General features: G+C 39.0%; 1 protein-coding gene across 2 annotated transcripts in view; it reads right to left on the bottom strand.

Moving 5' to 3' along the window:
* KCNIP4 (potassium voltage-gated channel interacting protein 4) overlaps positions 1–16,864 on the bottom strand; it is a 418,880-nt gene extending 402,016 nt beyond the window's left edge. The window contains exon 1 of one of the 2 annotated variants that reach the window (XM_065060640.1): positions 16,664–16,864. In XM_065060640.1, the coding sequence (XP_064916712.1) occupies positions 16,664–16,724 (61 nt within the window). In that variant the 5' untranslated portion in view covers positions 16,725–16,864. The remainder of the gene's footprint in view (positions 1–16,663) is intronic. The other variant, XM_065060645.1, reaches the window with a different exon arrangement.
* Between the last annotated feature and the right edge of the window lie 4,431 nt (positions 16,865–21,295).

The following is a 21,295-nucleotide window of genomic DNA, read 5'->3' on the forward strand; positions in this document are numbered from 1 at the left end:
AAACATTTTTCATAGTAGGTTGAGATGGCACTTACATGAGCTAAGAATAAATCTGGTAGCTGTGTCATCTCTGAAATAATTGGATTTAGAAACAATTTAGCAATGTTTAAAAGACGTATGATCACTCTGAACACAAATTTGGTTCCTTAAGATAGGAAGACATTGCAGGGTGTAGTTTTGTCATGTTTTCAAGCTCAAAAACTAAGTTAATTTGGCCTTTCGGCCATTTCTATAGCAAGTAGAGGTGATATTAGACTTCATAGCCATGGTGTGCAAGGAAAACCCTACCCAATTGTTATGATCAAACTCTAGGCATATTTACAAGCATTCTTGAAATATTCAGCAAGCTGTGCTTTGGCACACTGTTTTAAAAGTTTCAATTCTAATGCCATAACAAACTAATGTAATTTATAAAATTAGCCAACCTTCACACAGATTTATTCTCTTGGCAGTGCTATTGACTTAATTTTCTCTCTGGGTTTTTACTGACTTTGAATATTCTCTCTGTATAAGTAATTGCATCTTGAAATATGAAAATTACAAAAAGTTACCAGGGTGTGTCTGTATCGTGCTGCAGAACGCAATCTGCAACACAGTCAATCTAAGATGATGTATTTACTAAGTCTAGCACTGAAATTCTAGCACACATGTATTCTATTTTTTAAACCTGTGATGTTTATTTTTGAACATAGTTACATGTTTTCCTATTCAAGAAGGCATTTAGCTGATGGGAGTTCTGTACTATGCTCTGCACGTGTCATTCCACAGTCACAACTAAACAAGCAGCCTGAATACACACAATGAGAATTAATTGCAAATTGTCAATCAGGCAAGTGATAGAAGCTATCAAATAGTGAGGAACAGCTTCTGCTCACTTATGCTGATGGTGATTAGATGTTAGGAAAATTTCTGACAGATAATTTGGCTCTAACAAGACACTATTTTGGTTATATTAATATAGCAAATCCTAAAATACATAGGTCTAATCTTTAACATACATCCCTAAAATATCAGGGCGGTCCCTAAGCATGCCTTCATAAATTCCCTGAGCTAGGAAGGATCAGATTTCAGTTCTGCAAAAGAGATGAAACTGTAATTCAACAAACTCATCGAATTTCTGGACCCCTGCAGAATGGGAAAGCTCCCACAGTGCTGACATGTGGTGATATTAGTATTTCTGTTCACATTGGGAATGTGCTTTCAGAAGATGTCACCTAATAGTCCCTAGTTACCATGTTTTGGTTCACATCACAGAATACACTTGGAATGCAAAAAAAACCATAAATTCTTTTAAATGAAACTAAGTGAGAAGATGCGCTCCAGAAGCTCACTTCATTCACTCCAACTATTAGCAGGCATTCAGTCAAAAAAACTAGACTTGAGCTAGTTTGAAGTAAAACTCTGTAAAAATTCTTATTCATTATTACTCAATAACCCCATTTCACACTGCAAGTCATTTAGGCATAGCCCAAATGCCTAGACTGAGGAAGTTATGATCTTCATACTAAAACTTCTCAGTTTAATTTCCCTGTCACTTACAAATTATTCTTTAGGACTTCAAAAAGTGTCCAGTGATTTTATTTTAAGATGGTGAGAATTCTGATTAGAAAGTGTTGTGAACCTATCATCCAAGAACAAATGTAGTTCTCCTCCTCACAGTAATGCCAAAGGTACATGATTACTGGCTTAATAGCTTAATAAAGCACTAATGAGTAGACTAATAAGAAGTCATACAGGAACAGCCACAACAAATAGAATTCATTGCACACCTTCTTTCAAGCTAAGGTCAAATGTCTGACAAAGTTGTTCAGAAGGAAAAAGGTAATGGTAGGCTGATGCACTTGTAGAACATTTAAAATAAAATTCAAAGGGAGACAAAAATGCTGTGAAGGCAAAGATACGTGATATATAAAATACATTAGTCATGAAGAGTGTTAGCAAAGTAATTGTCAATCAAAACACTGTGAAGTTACAAAAGTATACAGAAAAAATGACGTTATATATACACATAAAAATCAAGCGTAACATTTTCCCAGCAAGGCCAACACAAAGAATGTTGAATGGTATAAAGTCAGAGTGCCAGCCCTGTGCCTCTGGAGTGCTGCCTAGCAAAAGCCTCTGCCTGGCCTTGTTAAAATACCTTTATCACATCTAACAACTGAATTTAAACACACAGTTTAATTTATTAACATCCACAGATGAGCTATCACAGATCTGCCCTGGAACTATAAGCTTAAAGAACCATATCCCAAAATACCAAATTAGAAAAATGAATTTGGAAAAGATAGATAATAAATCCTCTATGGTCAACTGTATGTAAGTGCCATTCTCATGGTGGTTTTAATCAGGCAGTGGACACAAATTAAATACTTTTGAAGTATGTACACCAAAGATCACAATTCGAAAGGCTTAAGCTGGTACAAAAGTAAAAATATATGACATTTTTCTTGATTAAAGCCTCCTAGATACATCAGGCTTGAAAAATGAGAGAGGAATGAGCACACCCTATTTTATCATTATAATAACATTTGGTAAAGACACTCATAAAGCAGAGGCACATCTTTTCAAGTGTGAGATGGTACAGCACTGATAAAAATAATCTGAATAAGAAGTGTCTGAAACTTCAAAAGCTTCGCTATTGCTTGTGACATTGACTTTTCATGTTAAAAAATTGTTTAAAGTAACTGTCTTCAGTTTTTATTTATGGAAGAGAGAACTAAGATGTTCATGCTACATATCAAATGTTCAAAAGCTAAAATAACCTTAGAAAGGATACAGTTCGTAAAAAGGTCACTGATAAAGTTCCCTTTCTGAAGATTCAAATCCAATAGCTGGAAAGCTGTGCAAGTTGAAGCTGTACTTATCTATTTTATTTATTTGGAATATCTGTTCAGATCACAAAAGAGACAAGTTCTGAGGGCCCTTGAGGATCTCTGCAGCCTTTCATCAGGCTTCTCATAGAAATTAGGTAAAGTTGATGGTTGATATTTCTTGTAAGACAATGACTCCTACCCCAATCCAAATTCTTGAGAGCTGCTTCACACAAAGTTGAAAGATGTGCTGCACTGCAAGGACGTCACTTACTCTTCAGTGTTTATTCTTCAGACCCAACAGGAACTGGGAACTGTTGATCTCATCTCTGTGGAAGCAATAACTCTCCAGAACTCTTGTAGGAAGGGAAGAATTACCATCAACAGGAGAAAGCTGGAATCTCTTCTTTGTGCAAGGCAGAAATTCCTGAAGCTAAGATGAAATCTGTATTCTACTTTTATTTTCCAATTTCAAGCACTGTAGTCAGTAAGCTTCCAACAGGTTTGAAAGTCAGAAGATAAAAAGCAACACTCAAAGAATAGTTATCATTCATGAAGGAGAAGACATCAAGTAGAGTTCCAGAGAAATAATCTATCTTGTAGAAACAGAATGGAGAAAAACTATTTAGGTAACACCTGTGTATCTGGGAAGTTTGACACTGTGGAACATGTTAAATCACAGGCTGAAGACAGGTGGAAGGCTGCTGTGAAAGAGGTAGCAATTCACACTTGAAAGTATAAACAAGACTAAAATCTCTAAGACATACCAAATAACATTTTGGTCCAAGTCAGTACTGTAAAATCTTGGGTATATATTTCATCCATTTTGTGTACCAGGCTTTAAATAAAGGAAGATTTACTTTAGAACTAGGAAAATGTTTGTACCAGAAAAGATAAATTCTGAAGTAGATTACCTAGTGATATTCTGAAGCACCCAGTACTCGTGGATTTTAAGTACATTAGACAAAAAGCTGTCTGCACTACCATATAAATATTTGATCCTGCCTTGGGCCATCAGGATAAATAAGACTTCTCAACCTCTCTTCCAAACTATTTCTCTGTCATTCAATGGTTTTTATTGCTTTTATCTGAAAAGAACAAATGAAATACAATGTAATAGAGATTTTGAACTGGATTTTGCGGCAGCCTTCTGCCCTGAGTAGGCTGTATGGATAACATACAGCTCTATGTGATCTGTCTGGTTAGTCACTGTCTGCTTCACATTCAGAAACAAATATAAACCTTGAAACTTGACTGAATATATGCCTATTTATTTTACCCTCAGCCAGAAAATCCACAACTCTCTCAGTGGTGTTGGGTTTTGTTCTTAAAGTACAAGTTTCTCAAATCATGATATTACACAAAAATCTCAGTGTTCCTTGAAGAACTTTTGCTTCCCAGAAAGCAAATAATTAACTGATTCTTAAAAGGTTGCAGTTTTGGTGGTTTGAACTGGAAATACTCTCTAGTATTCTGAGCAGGGGAAGAGACTCTACATTGATATCTCTTCCTGTTTCTCCTATTCTTTCACATTATATTAACATTACAAGATTACATTAGCCTTACAATATGTATTGTCAATGTAGGCAGATGTCCTCTAAAGTCACAGCCTATATTTTTTGGTTTCTGAAATTATGAACTCTGCAGGAAGAGAGAAAAGCTTTATTTCTTCCCTTCTCTGTAAGAGGTTTCAAAATCTGAATGACTAAAGTCAACTGTTCAGACATTTATGTCCAAGTACATCTATTAAGCATAACAGGATGATTCTCAGTTGTAAACACTACACTGCGTTGCAACTGTTGTAAGATCAGGGTTTCTAATCATAATGAAACAGGCACTGATGGATCAAGATCTATATTAATTGCTTTAGTGCAAGGTGATTTTAATCAATACTCTTCTTGGAACAGAAACCATCATTTTAGTGTTAACTGCAACAAGAAACTGGTATCAGTTTATTTAATTACCTGTATGCTTACTATTGAATATACATTTCTCCTAACACTGCAAAATGGACAACAGACCATCTACAAAGTCAGTGCTGTAAGTTGCCACTTACCAAATAGCAGTTTGATAATGCCATCAACTTGTTCTTGTTTGCTTTCAGTGAGGAATTAGTCTTTTAATTGACAGTGTTCCTGTATGTATTCTTTGTAATGCAGCACATGTGAAAAGACATCATTAATCTTTTGGGTTCTTGAATGGAAAAACATGCACCAGAAAAAAACCCTACTTTCTTTTGAATAATCGAAAATGTCCTAACAGACTGTCAGTGTAGTAGTAATTTAACGTGTTGTTGATTAAACTGACTGTTGGTAATATACTGTTTAAGAGAATGTTGGAAATTCACTGACACTTTTTGGATAGCTTTACATTCCATTCTGAACAGTTCAAAATGTTCTTGCTTTTGCATCTTGAAATATACTCTGGTAAAGTAAAACATATGACACATAGAGCTGTTTTGGGTTATTTTGGGGGTTTTTTGTTTATTTGTTTGTTTTAATACAACATGGGGGTTTAGCTGAATAACACCCATATCTTCAGGAAGGAAAAAAGTTACTAATTTTCAAGAAGTCTGGGATGACTCAAAGACTTTAGAAACAAGAAATTATCTTTATAAATCTATATTGAAATATAGAATTGCTTTACTTTACTTTAATATCAGAAAACTAGCTGCATGCAAACAAAAGGCGCAAGTGAAACAAAGATTTTTGCAACTCAAGATAACGTCTAAATACTGTACAGCCCAGCAAGCTAAGTCATGAAGCAAGGTACTCAAGTATGCATCTGAATAATTTTAAGTCCTGCTAGCTCACATGTTTAATAAAGATTTAATGTACTAGGAGGAAACTTGACAGCAGATGTGCCATGTAAAGAGCTATGTCACTGTATACACTCACTCACGTCTGTTTCCTCCTCACCTTAATGCCAATGCGTTATTTTTCCCCCAGGCTATTGGAATTCAGTTTCATAAACATGCATTAGGGACCTCCAAGTTCCACTGAAAGCATCACGTACTCTACTCTCCTCTGACTGACAATCAACCAACCTAGAAAGAAGTGCATAACCAAAAACCAACATCATTCTAAGGTAAAAGATTACACAAGAAGGTGAGAAAGTGCTTGTTTTGCTTAGCAGTTCACATGCAGCTTCCAAGTGGCAAGTAGAGGAATCATTGGAGAGACATTGCTTGGAAGAGTTGGAGGTTTCAATCTCCTGAAAAGAGGATCTTCACCACCATATAATGGAAGGCAGAAAGGGTAAAACCTATCATCTATTTACCCAAGCCCTTCTGTTATTTGACCTCCTCTTTCCCCTGTTTTCCAGGTAACAAAAAAAACCAAACCAAAACAACAACGTAGTCCTACAGAGACAGACTGAAAGCAAAGGTTTTGAAACAAATCGTGAAATGGGTTCCCAGGTCCTAGCCACAGAGGTAGTTCTCTCATTTTCTCAGTTCTGGACAGTGGGCTGGGAAAATGATTGCACAACGTGGCATATTCCAAAAAGCAAAATGGGAAAACCCCACCTCATCACCAGCAGGAAGACTGAAGAAAGACACAGTATTTAAAGCAGACCTAGTTACTGAAACAGTAGCATGACAATCTCTTCTACCTTAATCATAATACATACTCTCACAAATTGCAGGTATATCTACTTTGTTTTATATATTTTTTTTCTTAGGCATCTTAGATTTAGTAGGCTGCAGACCCTGGTTGTGCAGGAATCAGGGAAGCACCCAAGAGTCAGCGTGTTTATGTATTCAGTTACAGCATCATCTTAAAAATAATAATGAACTTTATTGTGTACTTGTTTCAGTCACCAGCAGGTGGATGCTGCCAGCACAAAATGCTCCAGAGAAACAGTCTAGATTTATCTTTCTCTACAGAGAGCTCTACAACATGTGATACTTTCTATAATGTTGCATCTCAGAATAAAACAAAATAACCTCAGATGTCCATAAATCAACATGGAAAAAGACACATTTAATAGAAAGAGTGAATCATTAGATATATAGGGTACCATTCACCTACTGAGCACTGGAATATCAGTCAATAGTGAGAATGATTAAGGACCTCTGGGTTTCATCTGGTTAAAACCAGCTACATTGCTAAAGCTTAAGACCTATGTCGATGGGAGGAAACACCTATCACATTGTTACCAGCACGCAATGAAGCAAAACATGATTCTATGGCTGGATCTGTTTGATATACATCTTTTAAATTGCTTCAAAAGAGTATTCGTTAAAGATTTGTCTGTCCCCTGCTTATTTTAAAGTAAATAGGATTCATTTATCTCAAGCTACATGTAATACAACAGCAGATCCCAGAGTCTGCTTGCTCAAATACCACTGAAACCACACACACAAGAAAGCATTTCTTGATCTTTTTTGCCTCCTTTCCTTCAAGTGCCCAGGCAGGGACTGCAGTCCCACAGCCTGCTTCTCATTCCCAACGCCCATTCCCACTGGGAAACCACATTGCCATACCAGTGCATCCCTCCCAGCCCCAGTGCCACCTGTGAGCGTTCAGGGGCTCTGCCTGGACCCCCTCGGCACCCAGATGGGAAGGGGCACTTGCTGCTGCAAAACACCCCCGAGTGGCTGGTACAGCATGTTTTGGCACACTCTGAAACAGAGTGTCTCAAAAAAAGGTCAATCCTTTCCAGCAGTAACATTCATTAAAAATAATAATAATTAAAAAAATATAGTAGTATCAGTTCAGTTAATTTGAAAATGTGATCATAGACTGTTAATTTACAGTACTTAACATGTACACAGGCATCTCTCCATCCTATAAAATTTCAAATCTCCCTGGTCAGTTGCAACAATGCTTATATCTGACAGACATTATATAGCGTGACTTTCAGAAGATCATAAGTTCAAATTGCATCAGATATGTTAAAATTAAAAAAAAAAAAACACCACACCAAAAAAACCCAAACACACAAACAAACAAAAAAAAACACAGAAAACAAACAACACACACACACAAAAAAACCCAACACACCACAACCACACCTGTATTTTTCCTACATTCCAGCTAACTGCATGCATTCACGACATTCTCCAATTAAGCTAATTCTTTCTATCATATTATGTTTATCTTTTGTTTGGCACAATGTTGTCTTTCAAGATCTTTTTGTTATAACATAAGCTGTAATATTTCTAAGTCAAATAACTATGTTTATTTTTTAAAGTAAGAATTACATAAATTTTTCCATTTATTAAACCACACAGTATTGGTAAATGCTTGTGATGTAGAATACAATGTAATGTCTTTGTTTAGAAAGTGTTATCTTAAATTAAAACACGAAACAAAAAACTATGGTGGTAACAGAAGCAAAGAACTGAAAATATACAGTTACCCTTTAAAGAATGGTTTAGAACACAACCAACAAAATAAATATATATTTTTTTTTAATTAATATTATTGGCTTGTATACACAAAGAGAGATATTTGTCAATATTGCAGACTCCATGATTACAGTGACTCAATGATTTCATCTGAATCATATTGTTTCTCCTCTATTTAATAAAATTGTTCAAGGATTTGGAAATGAATTGGTACAGCTTACCAAAAACATCCATGTGAGAGTGTACAGAAAGCAGAATTTCTTACAAAAAAAAAAAAAAAAAATTAGGGATTTGACCCAAGAAGTCCTCAACTAGCAAATTACCAGCATGAGCAGCTTCAGCATTTCCCACGGCAGTCCTTACACAGCAGGGAAAACCAGCCAGCAGCCAGCACAGTGCTGTAACACCCCGACAGAGACGGCACTTAGGCAACACCAGCCAGGTGGCACAAACTAGGGAAGCGCCCCAGTTATTGTGTCATGCAGGTGTTAAGAGACTGGAGAAGAGGTGTCTGGATGTTCTTTTCATTTTACTGTAAAGCATCTAGATGAGTGATCCAATAAAAGGTTTTGGTCATTTGACTTTTTTTTTTCAAGATATACTAGAGCTATACAACTTTTAATTACTGCTAAATATTTCCAGCACAGCAGTTTCTTTCCTTTACATGAAGTCACGTAAAGTTGATCTATGTTTCAGTTCCAGATTTACCATTCTCCTGATTTTCACAAATATTGGGGCCAAAATCCTTATTCATTCCAATTATTCCCATAGATATCAAAGTGTGTATAGGAAGAGTGATGACAGTCAAATTAGTTACTGTGATAAAGTGCTGTTCTGATTGTTTGCACTTTGGGCAAGGATTAAAAAAGGCCTGCACTGTGAAGAATCAGACCCATAATCATGTTTTATGGCTACTGTTTACCTTTCTCATAAATCCCAAATGTTTCTTCTGGACTACAAACAGAAGTAAACTTTGGTTCAAAAATAAGAAAAAGATTAATTATACTGAAACCTAATGACTACAGCAATATTCACAAAAGTTCTCTCTGCTGGAAAGGTAACTGAAAGTTGTGAGAACAAGACAATGTATCAGTAAAATTGGTCTTTTTTTCCTGTCGTTAAAATAGCACACACTTTCTTACTGACTGCATGAAACAAAGCATCCACCTTACAGTCTATGTCTTAGGACATTCAAAGCCTTTAATTTTGTATAACCATGTCTATACTGTCACCATTCGGTCATTTTGTGACATACTGATATAACATGCTGTGTAGTGCTAGACATTTCACTGTGCTCAGGAAAGCTTCTGGGTTTATGCTTTATATAGTGAAAATATCTGGCCTAGAAATAAAGATATTTTCTCCTAAAATAAAACCCAAACATTTAAATGTGAATCATCGTTCTTAACAGGGCAAGATGATTCTAGTTTAAAATTCCTGTTATCATGCCTTCTACCTATAGTTTGTTTCTCCAGTGAACACATAAGCATCTACATCTTTCATAATACTGTTTGAGTCGCTTCAGAATAAGTTGTAAACATACAACAGAGGATCAAAACTATAAACTCTACCTCTAGAGACATTTGTTTTATAGGTGAAAAACAATATAAAAAAGCAACACTATATTTATTTTCAGACCTCTGACAGAAAGTTCCTTTTAATACCAAATTAAGTCTCTGCTAGGCTGCCAGAAATAAACACAGTATGTGTTCAGATCTACAGCATTTATTCTGTGTTTGGTTTTATTCTTGCAGGTGAATGGCTTCAATATACTTTCAACCCAACCACACATTTTAAACTGCTGCTAGTTTATAGTTGCCTACAGACCTCCTAAATTCATAGCAGAATGTCTAGAGCCCAACCTCCTCTGCTGCTCCATGCATGAAGGCAATAACACAGAAATTATCTCTCCTGTACCGTGAGAGAATAGAAAATTAAGAGGAACAAAAAAAAAAGATTTTTTTTTTCCCAAGACTCCTGTAATACAATCACAAAATAAGAAGAATATCACAAAATCTAAAAAAAAAAAAAAAAAAAAAAAAAGATTCTATGTTTGCCATAGTTCTATAGACTCCAAACAATATACATTCCATTTGTTTTTGCTTCTCTTCCACATTCCACCTGGTATACTCAGTGGGAAATCTAGGCCAAATATTGGTTAGCCATCAAAGCAGTAGCAAGCAAAGATTTTGACAGAGAAAACAGGATTCTGAAGGGACAACTATTATCAAAAAAATAAACCCTATGTCAACCTTTTGTCCATTTACTTTTGACACAACCACACGTTACTGTTCAGGACAAACATTATGAAGACATATTGTCCAAACTAGCCCATTAACCTCACAGTTAACTACCTCCAGCTGTGCTGCCACACTGTGCTCCGAAGAAAGGAGGTGTTTATATCTGTACTCCTGCACGTCCCAGAATAGGCCCAAGCCTATTAATTAGAGGGTGTGCTAATAAACAAGAGAATCCTACTTGCTTCAGATCATATTGACTACAAGTACTGAAAAGAAAACAATTTGGCTTGTGGCCCAGTCCACAACTTTGTGCTAATGTTTTCTCTCTTATCTCAAATAGGGGTAATGGCCTCTGCTAATGAGACACAACAAATGGCCAGTGTTCGTTTTGCAAGCAAGATTTCGAATACCATCTATTTTGGCACTTGAAAGAGAGGATGAGCAGAATTGTAGGGGGGAAGGACAGTAGGACAGTCTGCCAAGAATGCGCATATCTATGAAATAGTGAAGCAATCAGGAGTCGTATTTTTAGATACTTTCTTCTTCAAATGCCAAAGGTTCTGAATAAATCACAATGGCAAACTGAGTGGCTGAGATGGGATAGATTACAGCTGAATGCTGCAGGGATCAAATATTCAGCTCCAACCCAAAGCATGAGTCCTAAGTGCTTATCTGATACATGGTAAAAGCTTCCCATGACACACACTAGTTACTTCTCTTATGGCTACGTTAACTGATAAATACTGTATCTGCCTCTATATACTTCGTAACATCTAGAACACCTGGAAAGAGTCACTTGTCTAAGCCAAATATACCTGAAACTTGTATTTATGTATCAACTCTGAGCATGTGTAGTAACTTTGATGCAGAATAATGAAGAAGCTGTACTTTGTGCAAATGTATGTTTATATAAAATTGATATTGATGGAAAGCCAAGGTATTTTCAGCATTCATATCAAATGTGACTCTCTATACTAGAATTTTGTGTATAATTACTGCTTCACGTGCCCACTGGATTTAGGAATTGGAGATGGAGGCAGAGACCAAATTTTACACACAGGCTTACATGTCAGTCGGTTCCCTCAAAACTTCACTTATTTCCTCCATTCTGCTCCTACATAAATATTTATTTACACTTAAAATATTTGCATCTATTTGCATGAGCATTATAAAGGTATCTCCTTTATTAGATCACAAGTCCATTTAATTTATTCTTTCCTTTGTGTGTTTGCAACTTTCACAGAAATGTGTTGTGTTTGGAAGCAGCATCTCAAGCTGACCGTGGCTTCTTAACAAGAACACATCTGTGTTACACAAGGCCCAGGGCAGAGACTGAGGATCCACTGGGATACAGGTGCATAAGATAAAATGGCCAGAAGTCATCTCATATCAAAGACAACATGAAGGGCATTTAGGGACAACAGATCATTAGTAGGAAAAGTGACAATGACTCTTTAATGACAGCAAGTCCTATGGATGGAGCTCTTAGACAAACTAAAGCTTTTACACTAATATGAGTATTGGTGGAAATTACTTGGATGGTCACTGCCTGGTTTTCATCATGTCAGATGAGTCCCAATTGGGATATAAAGTAATTGGTCCAATACATACCACAAATATGTAATAGAGTCCAGTATCCTCCAACAGGACACACTTCTGCTTAATACCAGTTGTATCTCAAGGTGTGCAAGAAGCTGCTTCCTCATTTCTTTCCTCTCATCTCTTTTTTTTTTTCCTGAAATTGTTTTCCAGTGCATTTTTACTCACTTACATAACTTTTTCTTAGCATACCTCTTCCTAAATCCCTATTTTCAGCTTTTCCCAGATGTAGTTTCTTGTCCTTCCAGGACTGCTTCCTTTGTCTTCTAAGAATGCCTCAAGCAACACAAACAAGCCATTCATTAAAAGCAAAAGTGAACACTATTGCACAAGGATCTCTCAGAAGTATGGCAGAGGATATCAAACTCTAAGTAAACTTAAAGCTGGAAAAATACTTCTTATTAGTACTATTTGGTCCATCTTCTCCACATGATGTAGAAATCACAGCCTCTTTCCTGACATGCAGAATTTGCAACTGTCCTGTCTAGTCTGAAAAAAATCTTCAAAACTTGTCATAAGTGACTCCATGGCTTTTATAAATATTTCTGTTGTTTGAATAAGGAAGGGTGTACCAGTCAGCACAATTCCCATTCTGAATTCAGGATATCCTAAAGCAAAGCAACCAGTTGCTGTGATAGTCTCTTATTCACATGAGTATTCAGAGAATCATAGAATTATTTAGACTGGAAAAGACCTTTAGGATCATTAAGTCTAACCTAGCTCTGCCAAGTCTACCACTAAACCATGTCCCTAAGAACCTCATCTATGCATATTTTAAACACCTCCAGGGATGGTGACTCAACCACTTCCATGGGCAGCCTGTTCCAATGTCTGACAAGCTTTTCCATGAAGGAATTTTTCCTGATATCCAATCTAAACCTCCCTTGGCACAACCTGAGGCCATTTCTTCTTGTCCTATCACTTTTTACTTGGGAGAAGAGACCAACATGCTACAACCTCCTTTCAGGTAGTTGCAGACAGCAATAACATCTCTCCTCAGTCTCCTTTTCTCCAGGCTAAACAGGCCCAGCTCCCCCAGCAACTCCTTATAAGACTTGTTCTCTAGATCTCTCACCTGCTCATTGTCCTTCTCTGCACTTTTTCCAGTATCTTAATGTCTTTCCTGCAGTGAGGGGCCCAAAACCGAACACAGGATTTGATGTGGGACCTCACCAGCGTCAAGCACAATGGGACAATGACCTCCCAGGTCCTGCTGGCCACACTATTCCTGATACAAGCCAGGGTGCTGTTGGCCTTTTTGGCCACCTGGGCACACTGCTGGCTCATATTCAGCTGGCTGTCAATCAACACCCCCAGGCCCTTTTCCTCCACACAGCTTTCCAGCCACACTTCCCCAAGCCTGGGGTGGTTGTGACCCAAGTGCAGGACCTGGCACTTGGCCTTGTTAAACCTCAAACAATTGGCCTCAGCCCAGTGATCCAGCTGGTCCAGATCCCTCTGCAGAGCCTTCCTACCTGCCATCACATCAACACTCCCACCCAACTTGGTGTCATCTGTAAACTTACCTAGGTGCACTTGATCCCCTCATCCAGGTTATTGATATTAAACAGAACTGGCCCCAATACTGAGCCCTGGGGAACACCACCTGTGACCAGCCGTCAACTTGGTTTGACTCCATTCACCACAACTCTCTTGTACTGGCCATCCAGCCAATTTTTACCCAGCAAGTAGCACCCCCCTCCAAGCCATGAGCAGCCAGTTTCTCCAGGAGAATGCTGTGGGAAACAGTGTCAAAAGCTTTACTAAAATCTAGGTAGACAGCATCCACAGCCCTTCCCTCATCCACTAAGTGGGTCACCTTGTCAGAGAAGGAGATTGGGTCAGTCAACAGCTTAAATTTGTCCAAGATACCGAACCCACAGCACACCTGGTGGTTAAACTTATTCTTACCTGCACAAACTTTCTCTGATAATTTCCCTCTGCTCTTTTGGTTTTGCCAAGACCCTTCTTGCCTCTACCCAGTAGCAGATGAATTTTCACTAACACTAACACAACTTCCTCACGGATATGGCATTGATAAAGGCTGCTTCCTGAGGTCGAGCGATGAAACAGTTCATTCTTACAATGGTTCAATATTTAGGGGAAGAAGCACTGTATTACTTCAACAACTCTCAGTGGCACACCAACTGACATTAACTTGAATGTAAAAGATGCCCTGCAAGTTGCAATAGAGTAAACGTAAGGGGAAGAGCAGCTAAAGCGAGTCATTACTTGTTAAAAGATAAAAAAATGTTTCCTTTGTCCATAATAATCTTCATAATTCAGGATGCTTGTGTGTTACTTGGGTTTTATTGCACTTGGGAAAATGAAATGGATGAACAGTCACAATTCTGTTGGTTTCATCTTCTGACTCTTGAGCACTACTATCAAATCCCTGTAACAACTCTACTGTAGGCATTACCAGTTAAAAACAATAATGTTTCAAGCATTGTTTGAAATTGAAGAGAAATAATAAGAAAAAAATCTACAGAATGCTTTCCCATTAAGTAACCAACAGACAGGTATGTTCAGAAATGCTGATGGCACTGGAAATGAGTTCAAAGCTTAAGAGCCTGATGAGATACAGCTAGAGGAGGGTGGAAAGAGATGTTTACATGAAAAAGGGCCACAATTTTGAGAAGATGAACATATATGTAGTCTCTCATATAACAAGGAAGCCCAGAACAGTGAAGCTGGACACTTGTTAGCTTTGCATCACATCAAGCCAGTCAAGATATAAGGTGAGTGGTGACCTAACATATGTCATTCTCCAAAGGAAATGAGGTATTTTCTTTTACCTCTGTCATTTCTATCTTTCCATTTTCTGTTTCTGGCATAAGAACTTATTTTGGGGATTTTTTTTTCCTAAAGTAACTCACGTTTCAGTTAGATTTTGCTTTTTATTCTAAAATAGTGCAAAAGTGTATTTTACTATGTCTCACCATTACAAGCTTAAAATGAATTAAAGTTGACATTAATTTCTAAAAGCTACAAGGCATGCATATCAAGAAAACCAAAATGAAAACCAGATATACTATACGGTTTAGTTGAAAACATTTTCTGTAAAACTATCATATTGATATTTCATATTATCTGTATGACATGGATTCAGATCGTATTTCCCCAGTTTTCATATAGACACTTTCCTGTTACTGCTAATTATATCTACAAGATAAAATATTAAGCTCCAAACTCTCTTTATGCTTCAACACCTATAGTAATGATCCATAAACCGAATTATTCCTCAATAGCAGCTGTGAAAATCCACTGTGTCTAAATTATGACCCTAGTTTTGTTTAGCCTGGACAGTCCTGCATGGTGGCTGCACAGGTGTAGCTAAGAGCCTTACCAGGGTTTGTCACTGACAATGTACATGTTATGGAAAAACAGGCTGACTTTCAGATCTCTAACAGACTAGAGCTGTAAGGCTGACAGTGGTATGTGGAGGGAAAAGTCTTAATCATAACTTGTGGTGGTTGAATCTGAAAAGCAGTAAGAAATATCACAACGTCACTTTGGTGGACAGCCCAAAACTAATTGCATACCAAATTACAGAAGTTCCCTACCCCCAAAGCAAATAATCTAGTATCCTATCTGAAGGACTACAAAGCCCTAACACCTGAAAAAACCTGGGACATTAAGGAAAGAGAAAAAACAAGTACAATCAACAGAGGACACATGGCTGAGAGCCTCTAGCAAACAAAAGACTACTCTGAAGCATCAGCAATCAAGCAAAGAGTGAGACTCCACTGTGTCTTCCAAGCAACTTGATGGCAAAGCTGCTAGTCTACACTGGCGTGACATAGCTTATAAAAAATTCTAGCAACACAGCAGGAAACATGAAATTGCTTTCCATCTTTTCTTAGAAAACAATTTTCCCCTGCTCTTGATTGTCTGTTTTACAAAGTTTTTCGTCAAATGTCCAACCACCTTCTGCTTAACCATATACCTTGAACTGTGCACCTTCCTCAGCAACATCATGTTACACGCATTCCACTCAAGGAGTTTCAATTCTGAATAATGCTGTTCCCTACCCATGCTGGGAGAAAACTCTGGGAGTCACAGTCACAGTGGGAGACAGCAAAGAATGCTTTTTCTCCTCCCTAAAATGCGTGTTATTTTGTAACCTCTGTCAGTTGCATGGGCGACTTCAATTTGCAACACAGAAAAGAGAAAGGCACCAGGTAACCTTCAGCTTACCAGAAGAAGCTGGTCTCCATGAAATATTTGTTACTTCGACATCAGGAAGGGTACAAAGGGGACCAAAGGAAGGAGGTGTAAGTGGGACTGAGCAAAATTACCTCCTGAGAGTAGATAACTAGAGAGGAAATGCATGGTTTACCCGGGAGGTTCATACCTAGCCCCAGGTCATTTCAGCGAAGGCAAAAGTACCAGTTGGGTCACCGCAGGCATCTTAGGGCGGGCCACGCAAAGCCCTCATCGTTTCTCAGCCCGACATCCCATTAAGCATTTGATCACTATCCCCACAGACACACACACGTTTTTCCAAGACGGCACAGATGCATTTACCCCATGCAAGCAGGCAGCTCCCCCTCCCTGCCCCACGCCAAGTTACAAGACTTGCTGCTTAAAGGTGAGGGGCAAGACCCCAAAATAACTCAGAAGCAAAACCCCGCGCCCCCGTGCTGCTCGCGTCCTACCGCCTGTGGAGCTGGCCTCCTCCAGCTGCGCCGAGATGCTCTCCACCCTCCTCACATTCATGCTGGGAGGCGGGAGGCGCCCGGAGCCGCGGCGGGGGAGCTCGGCAGCACCACCGCGCCGGGGCCAGGGGAGACGGAGCGGGGCCGCAGCGAGCGGAGCGGAGCGGAGCGGCGCGGGGCCGGGCGCGGCGCGGCGGAGCGGAGCGGGGCCCCGCCTCGGCGGTGGCGGCGCCTCCCCCGCCACCCGCGGCGGCGCGGGGCGGGCCGCGGCGTGGAGCTCTGGGCGCCTGCTGACGGGGGCGACACCTTGACCCCTTCTGCACGGGGTGAGGGGTGTCAGCCCCGCTCCCTGCCCGGCCGGACTGCCCTCGCAGCGGTACGGCTGCGGGCCGCTCCCCCCGGGGCTGCCTACTCCGCGGGGCTGAGCCGGCACCCGCGCCCCGAGCCGACTTGGGAGCGGAGCCGTTGGTGAGAGCGGGGGCTGCCATGGGGAAAGCCCAGAGCAAGAGCCCGGCAATGGCCAGGCCGTACCGCTCACTCTGCTCTGTGGGTGCACACAGGTGGTTCCTGCATCACCTGTTAGCAGGCTGCTCGGGACACCAAGTGTTACTGAGCCCCTGTGCGGAGGAACGCCTGTCTCAGCTGCTCTCCAGGAGCAGCTCTGGCAGGTTAGGACAGGCTGGAAGAGTGCCCAGAGCCCACGGATACTTTTTGGAGCTGCTCACCAGCACTGCAAACACCAGCAAGGCCATCAGCTTAGGTCCCATAGTATATTCCCACAGTTTATCAAACCCATTCCTTTTTTACAAAACACTATATTTGATCAAATTAGGGTAAATTGTACTATGGGATGCGAAAGTCTAGGAAGCCACATGTAGAGCACAGGAATAATATCTGACAAATTATTTAGTCAGACACTTCAAACAGCTCTGTAGCAAACTGATATCATTTCACTGAAACCAACGAGATTCTACCCTGTGGTATCAGGACTGATTTGGCTATTGTGTTTCAAGAAAAAAAGGAAAGGCCATCTGAAGACACTTTCATAACTCCTCTAATTTATAAAGGCCTACCATGACACACCATTAGAAAATTTTTCTATTATGGCAGTTCTCCCAGTTTGATTTTACACAGATAACTTCTTAGGCTTCTTTACTATTTCTTTTATTCTTATATGAATAATGACTTGTTTTAGAAATCCCAGTTATTCTCTTCTTTGTGTACATTCCCAACAAAACATAGTATTTTTTCAAGGCATATAAGGATTACAGTCTTAGCTACCTAAACTCTTATATATTACTTTTGATGTTTAATTTCATATTATTTCTTGAACCAAGTATTGTAAAGATTCTTTACAGCTTTAAGATAAAGGAGTAATTCCTACACCACACTGCCAAGAAATGCTTTAGGAAAAGACTTCTATCATATTCTAGCTCATGGGACAAACTCACATCTGTTTTCATTCCAAAATGATGGAATGATTGAAGACTTGGATGGGCAGAGATACTACAGTGTAGTATAGCACTGGCCAAGACCAACTCAATGTTGAGTAGCTGCTGCCAAGCATTCTTGGAAAGACTGTGAAGAGAGGATTCAGAGTGCTATATTTGCTATATGCCCTCAAAAGATTTTTCTCCTGTGAGGTAAATCCTCAGTTAGCAAGGATGTGGCTCTTTCTCATCAGGGAAATTCAAAGTAGTCAGAAAAGGATTTGGTTCATTATCAGGATTTGAGCTTATTTATTACCAAGAAGCTAACCCTACAGATAACTGTAATTTATCACAATTTTACAGGAGTCCTTGTTGTCATATATATATAGTTTTCAGAGTGAGGCAGTTCTGATTTATGGCTGTCACTTCCTCTTGCTCACTTTGCTCTACCCTAATGTTGTATCAGAACTCCATGAGTTACAAAAACATTCTAAATATACGTGAGCAGCTGGTCATAACCAAGAGAACTAAGGCAAGAATGGTAGTAATACATCAAAAATATCTTCGCAGTTGCCAGTTAAGCTAGACATTCATCTTGTGTCTTAGAAAGAATTACAGGTTTGCAGCGCAGAACATAAGCTCCAGAAGTATCTACCAGGTTTGTACAGATAAGGTAGCATGTGTCACGTCAATGATCAATTGTTTCTGAGGAAAAGGAAAAAGAAACTGACCTAAATAAATGGAACTGTCTCCATAAATCTGCATGTTTCTCTTAAGCTCATCTTTATTTTCCTGCTTCCATTCTCCTGTTCTCCATCTCCTGTTCTTTTTGATGGGCATTGCTTGAAATAAAAAACACTGGAAAAATCCTCAGTTAATACAGTCTTCATCAAAACTATAGCAATAATAGAATTGTTGCAGATTTTCAACCACTGAGCATCTGGTTTAATTTTATCTGACTATAGATTATGACAATTATTGGTGGTAACTAACAAACATAAAGATTGAATATGTGTAATTTTGATACTCTGTGTAAAACATACATCATAATATGATGCTTTTCCAAATTTGCTTTAAAGGGCAAATTCTTTATTGTTTACCAAACTTGATTCAGTTTCCTCCAATTAGCATGTCAAACCCATGTGTCTGCTCTATATAACACTCAGTAAAAAATGACATCAACTGTGATTTCATCCCTTCTATATAATTACATTTCAACATATAATTATATTTCTGTTAATATAGAGTTTCATTCTAGTTTCTATTTTTCAAAATACATAGCTCCTTCCTTTCTTCCTCATTTATTTCAAATATTTTTCTGGAGCTAAATGCTAATAACATCTTAAGCATATATTTAAAAGCTACATGTCTGGCTGAAGATTTCTTCTGTGATAAAATTTTAAATTCCTCTTCTTGAAATAGTTGATGTAGTTTCCATGTGATTTCTTTAATTCAAATCTGAATCAGCATATTTCTGTTAGCCTCAAATGTAAACTAATTGGAAAGATTTAACATAATTATAATTCATTGTGTCCAAATCAAATTCAGATTTCCACAGCTGTTTAAAATATATAATATACAAGAGTAAGTGTTAAATTGTGAAGACAGACTAATGATCAAGGAGGCATTTTCCTCCAAAAGAGAAAATCAAATCATCTTCGGTGAATAAAAAATATTCATCGTAATTTCTAGTTGTAGCATATTCCTGTCAGAGAAAACCTGATTTTTTCATGTCTGTATGGATGAGAAAAGGCTTAAACTCAGAAGGATTCAGTCCTTTCAGTCTTTTCTGTTTCCCACTGGTCTTGGGATATCTGCAAAGGGCTAACAGACACCCAAATTGTATTTGCACTAAAGAATTGAATAATTTATAGTTAAGCAGCTGAATAGAACAAATATAAGCCCAAATGATTCAGCATGTCCATGTTGCTTTCTAGGCCTTCAGAGAAGCCATTTATTTTTGCAGTGCTTCCTCTGCTGGAGAATGGCTCTACAGGTGAGGGCTTTCTTGATTCCCAGAAGAATTTGTCACTTATGTTTTTCACAAGGAAAAAAAAAAAAATAAATTAAAAAAGCTAAGTCAGTCTGTTACTTACTTCTAGGACAAATATTCTTCCTCCTCCAAAAAGTAATAAAATTCAATTTTTCTATTTTTTTTCTGGCGTGAGAAAGAAACTGTTCTTCATGCTACAATATATTTCTAAGTTCTCAGAAGTGTATTTTATTTAAGTCATTCTGTGTAAGAATGTATTCTACAAAAACATTTTATGTGTACTCTAAACCATAAAACATGAACTGTAATTTGGCTGTACTCAAATATGTAGTGTACTTGATGTAAACAAGAAGTTTCCTACATTTTTAAGAGCCCCTTGCCAGCCCGCTGCAGGGTGTGCAATGAGTGTCAGTGACAAGGTGGCGTTAGTGGGGGCAGCAGGGTGGTCTCTGTGAGCAGAGGCTGGGGTTGCCCTGTGCCAAACGGCTGGTTCCAGACACCTCTGCAACACACCCATCACAGGGGCTGAGACCATCAGTAGAATTGGTGGCACCTTGAGGAAAACATATTTAAGGAAGGGCACAGAATGCTGAGGAGGTGGGTAGTGAGGTGGGAGGGGAGGGGAGGGGAGGGGAGGGGAGGGGAGGGGAGGGGAGGGGAGGGGAGGGGAGGGGAGGGGAGGGGAGCGGAGCGGAGCGGAGCGGAGCGGGTGCTCTGTGGAAGAGCATGTATGCTCCCAAAGGGACTGCGGCCCATGAAGAACCTATGCTGGAGGAGGTACACCATAAAAGGGCTGTGATCCATGGATCCGTCCATACCAGCACAGAGGAAACAAGAGTGAAGAAGCAGCTCTAGAAAACGAGTGAGAAACAAGGAGCAGTAGAGAGAAACCGCCACACACTGTCCCCAACCTCCTACACTGCCCATCGTCTCACTGAGTGTAACCTGCAGTGCGAGCAAGAAGGGGAAGGAAGTGTCTGGAGGGAATTTGAGGCTGGAAAGGGGGAAGGAAATGTGCTTTCCTTAGGCGTTTAAATGTTTCTTCTTTATTTCCCAGTACCCAAGTCAGTAATTAAGTATTTATGTTGATTGTCAACAAATTAAGTTAAACTCTCCAAGTCTGTTTTGCCCATAACGGTAATGTGAGTGATTTTCCTGTCTTTATTTTGACCCCCAAGTTTCCACCCTTTTGTTCTTCTGATTTTCGCC

This window comes from Columba livia, chromosome 4 (genome assembly GCF_036013475.1).
Source record: "Columba livia isolate bColLiv1 breed racing homer chromosome 4, bColLiv1.pat.W.v2, whole genome shotgun sequence".
NCBI lineage: Eukaryota > Metazoa > Chordata > Aves > Columbiformes > Columbidae > Columba > Columba livia.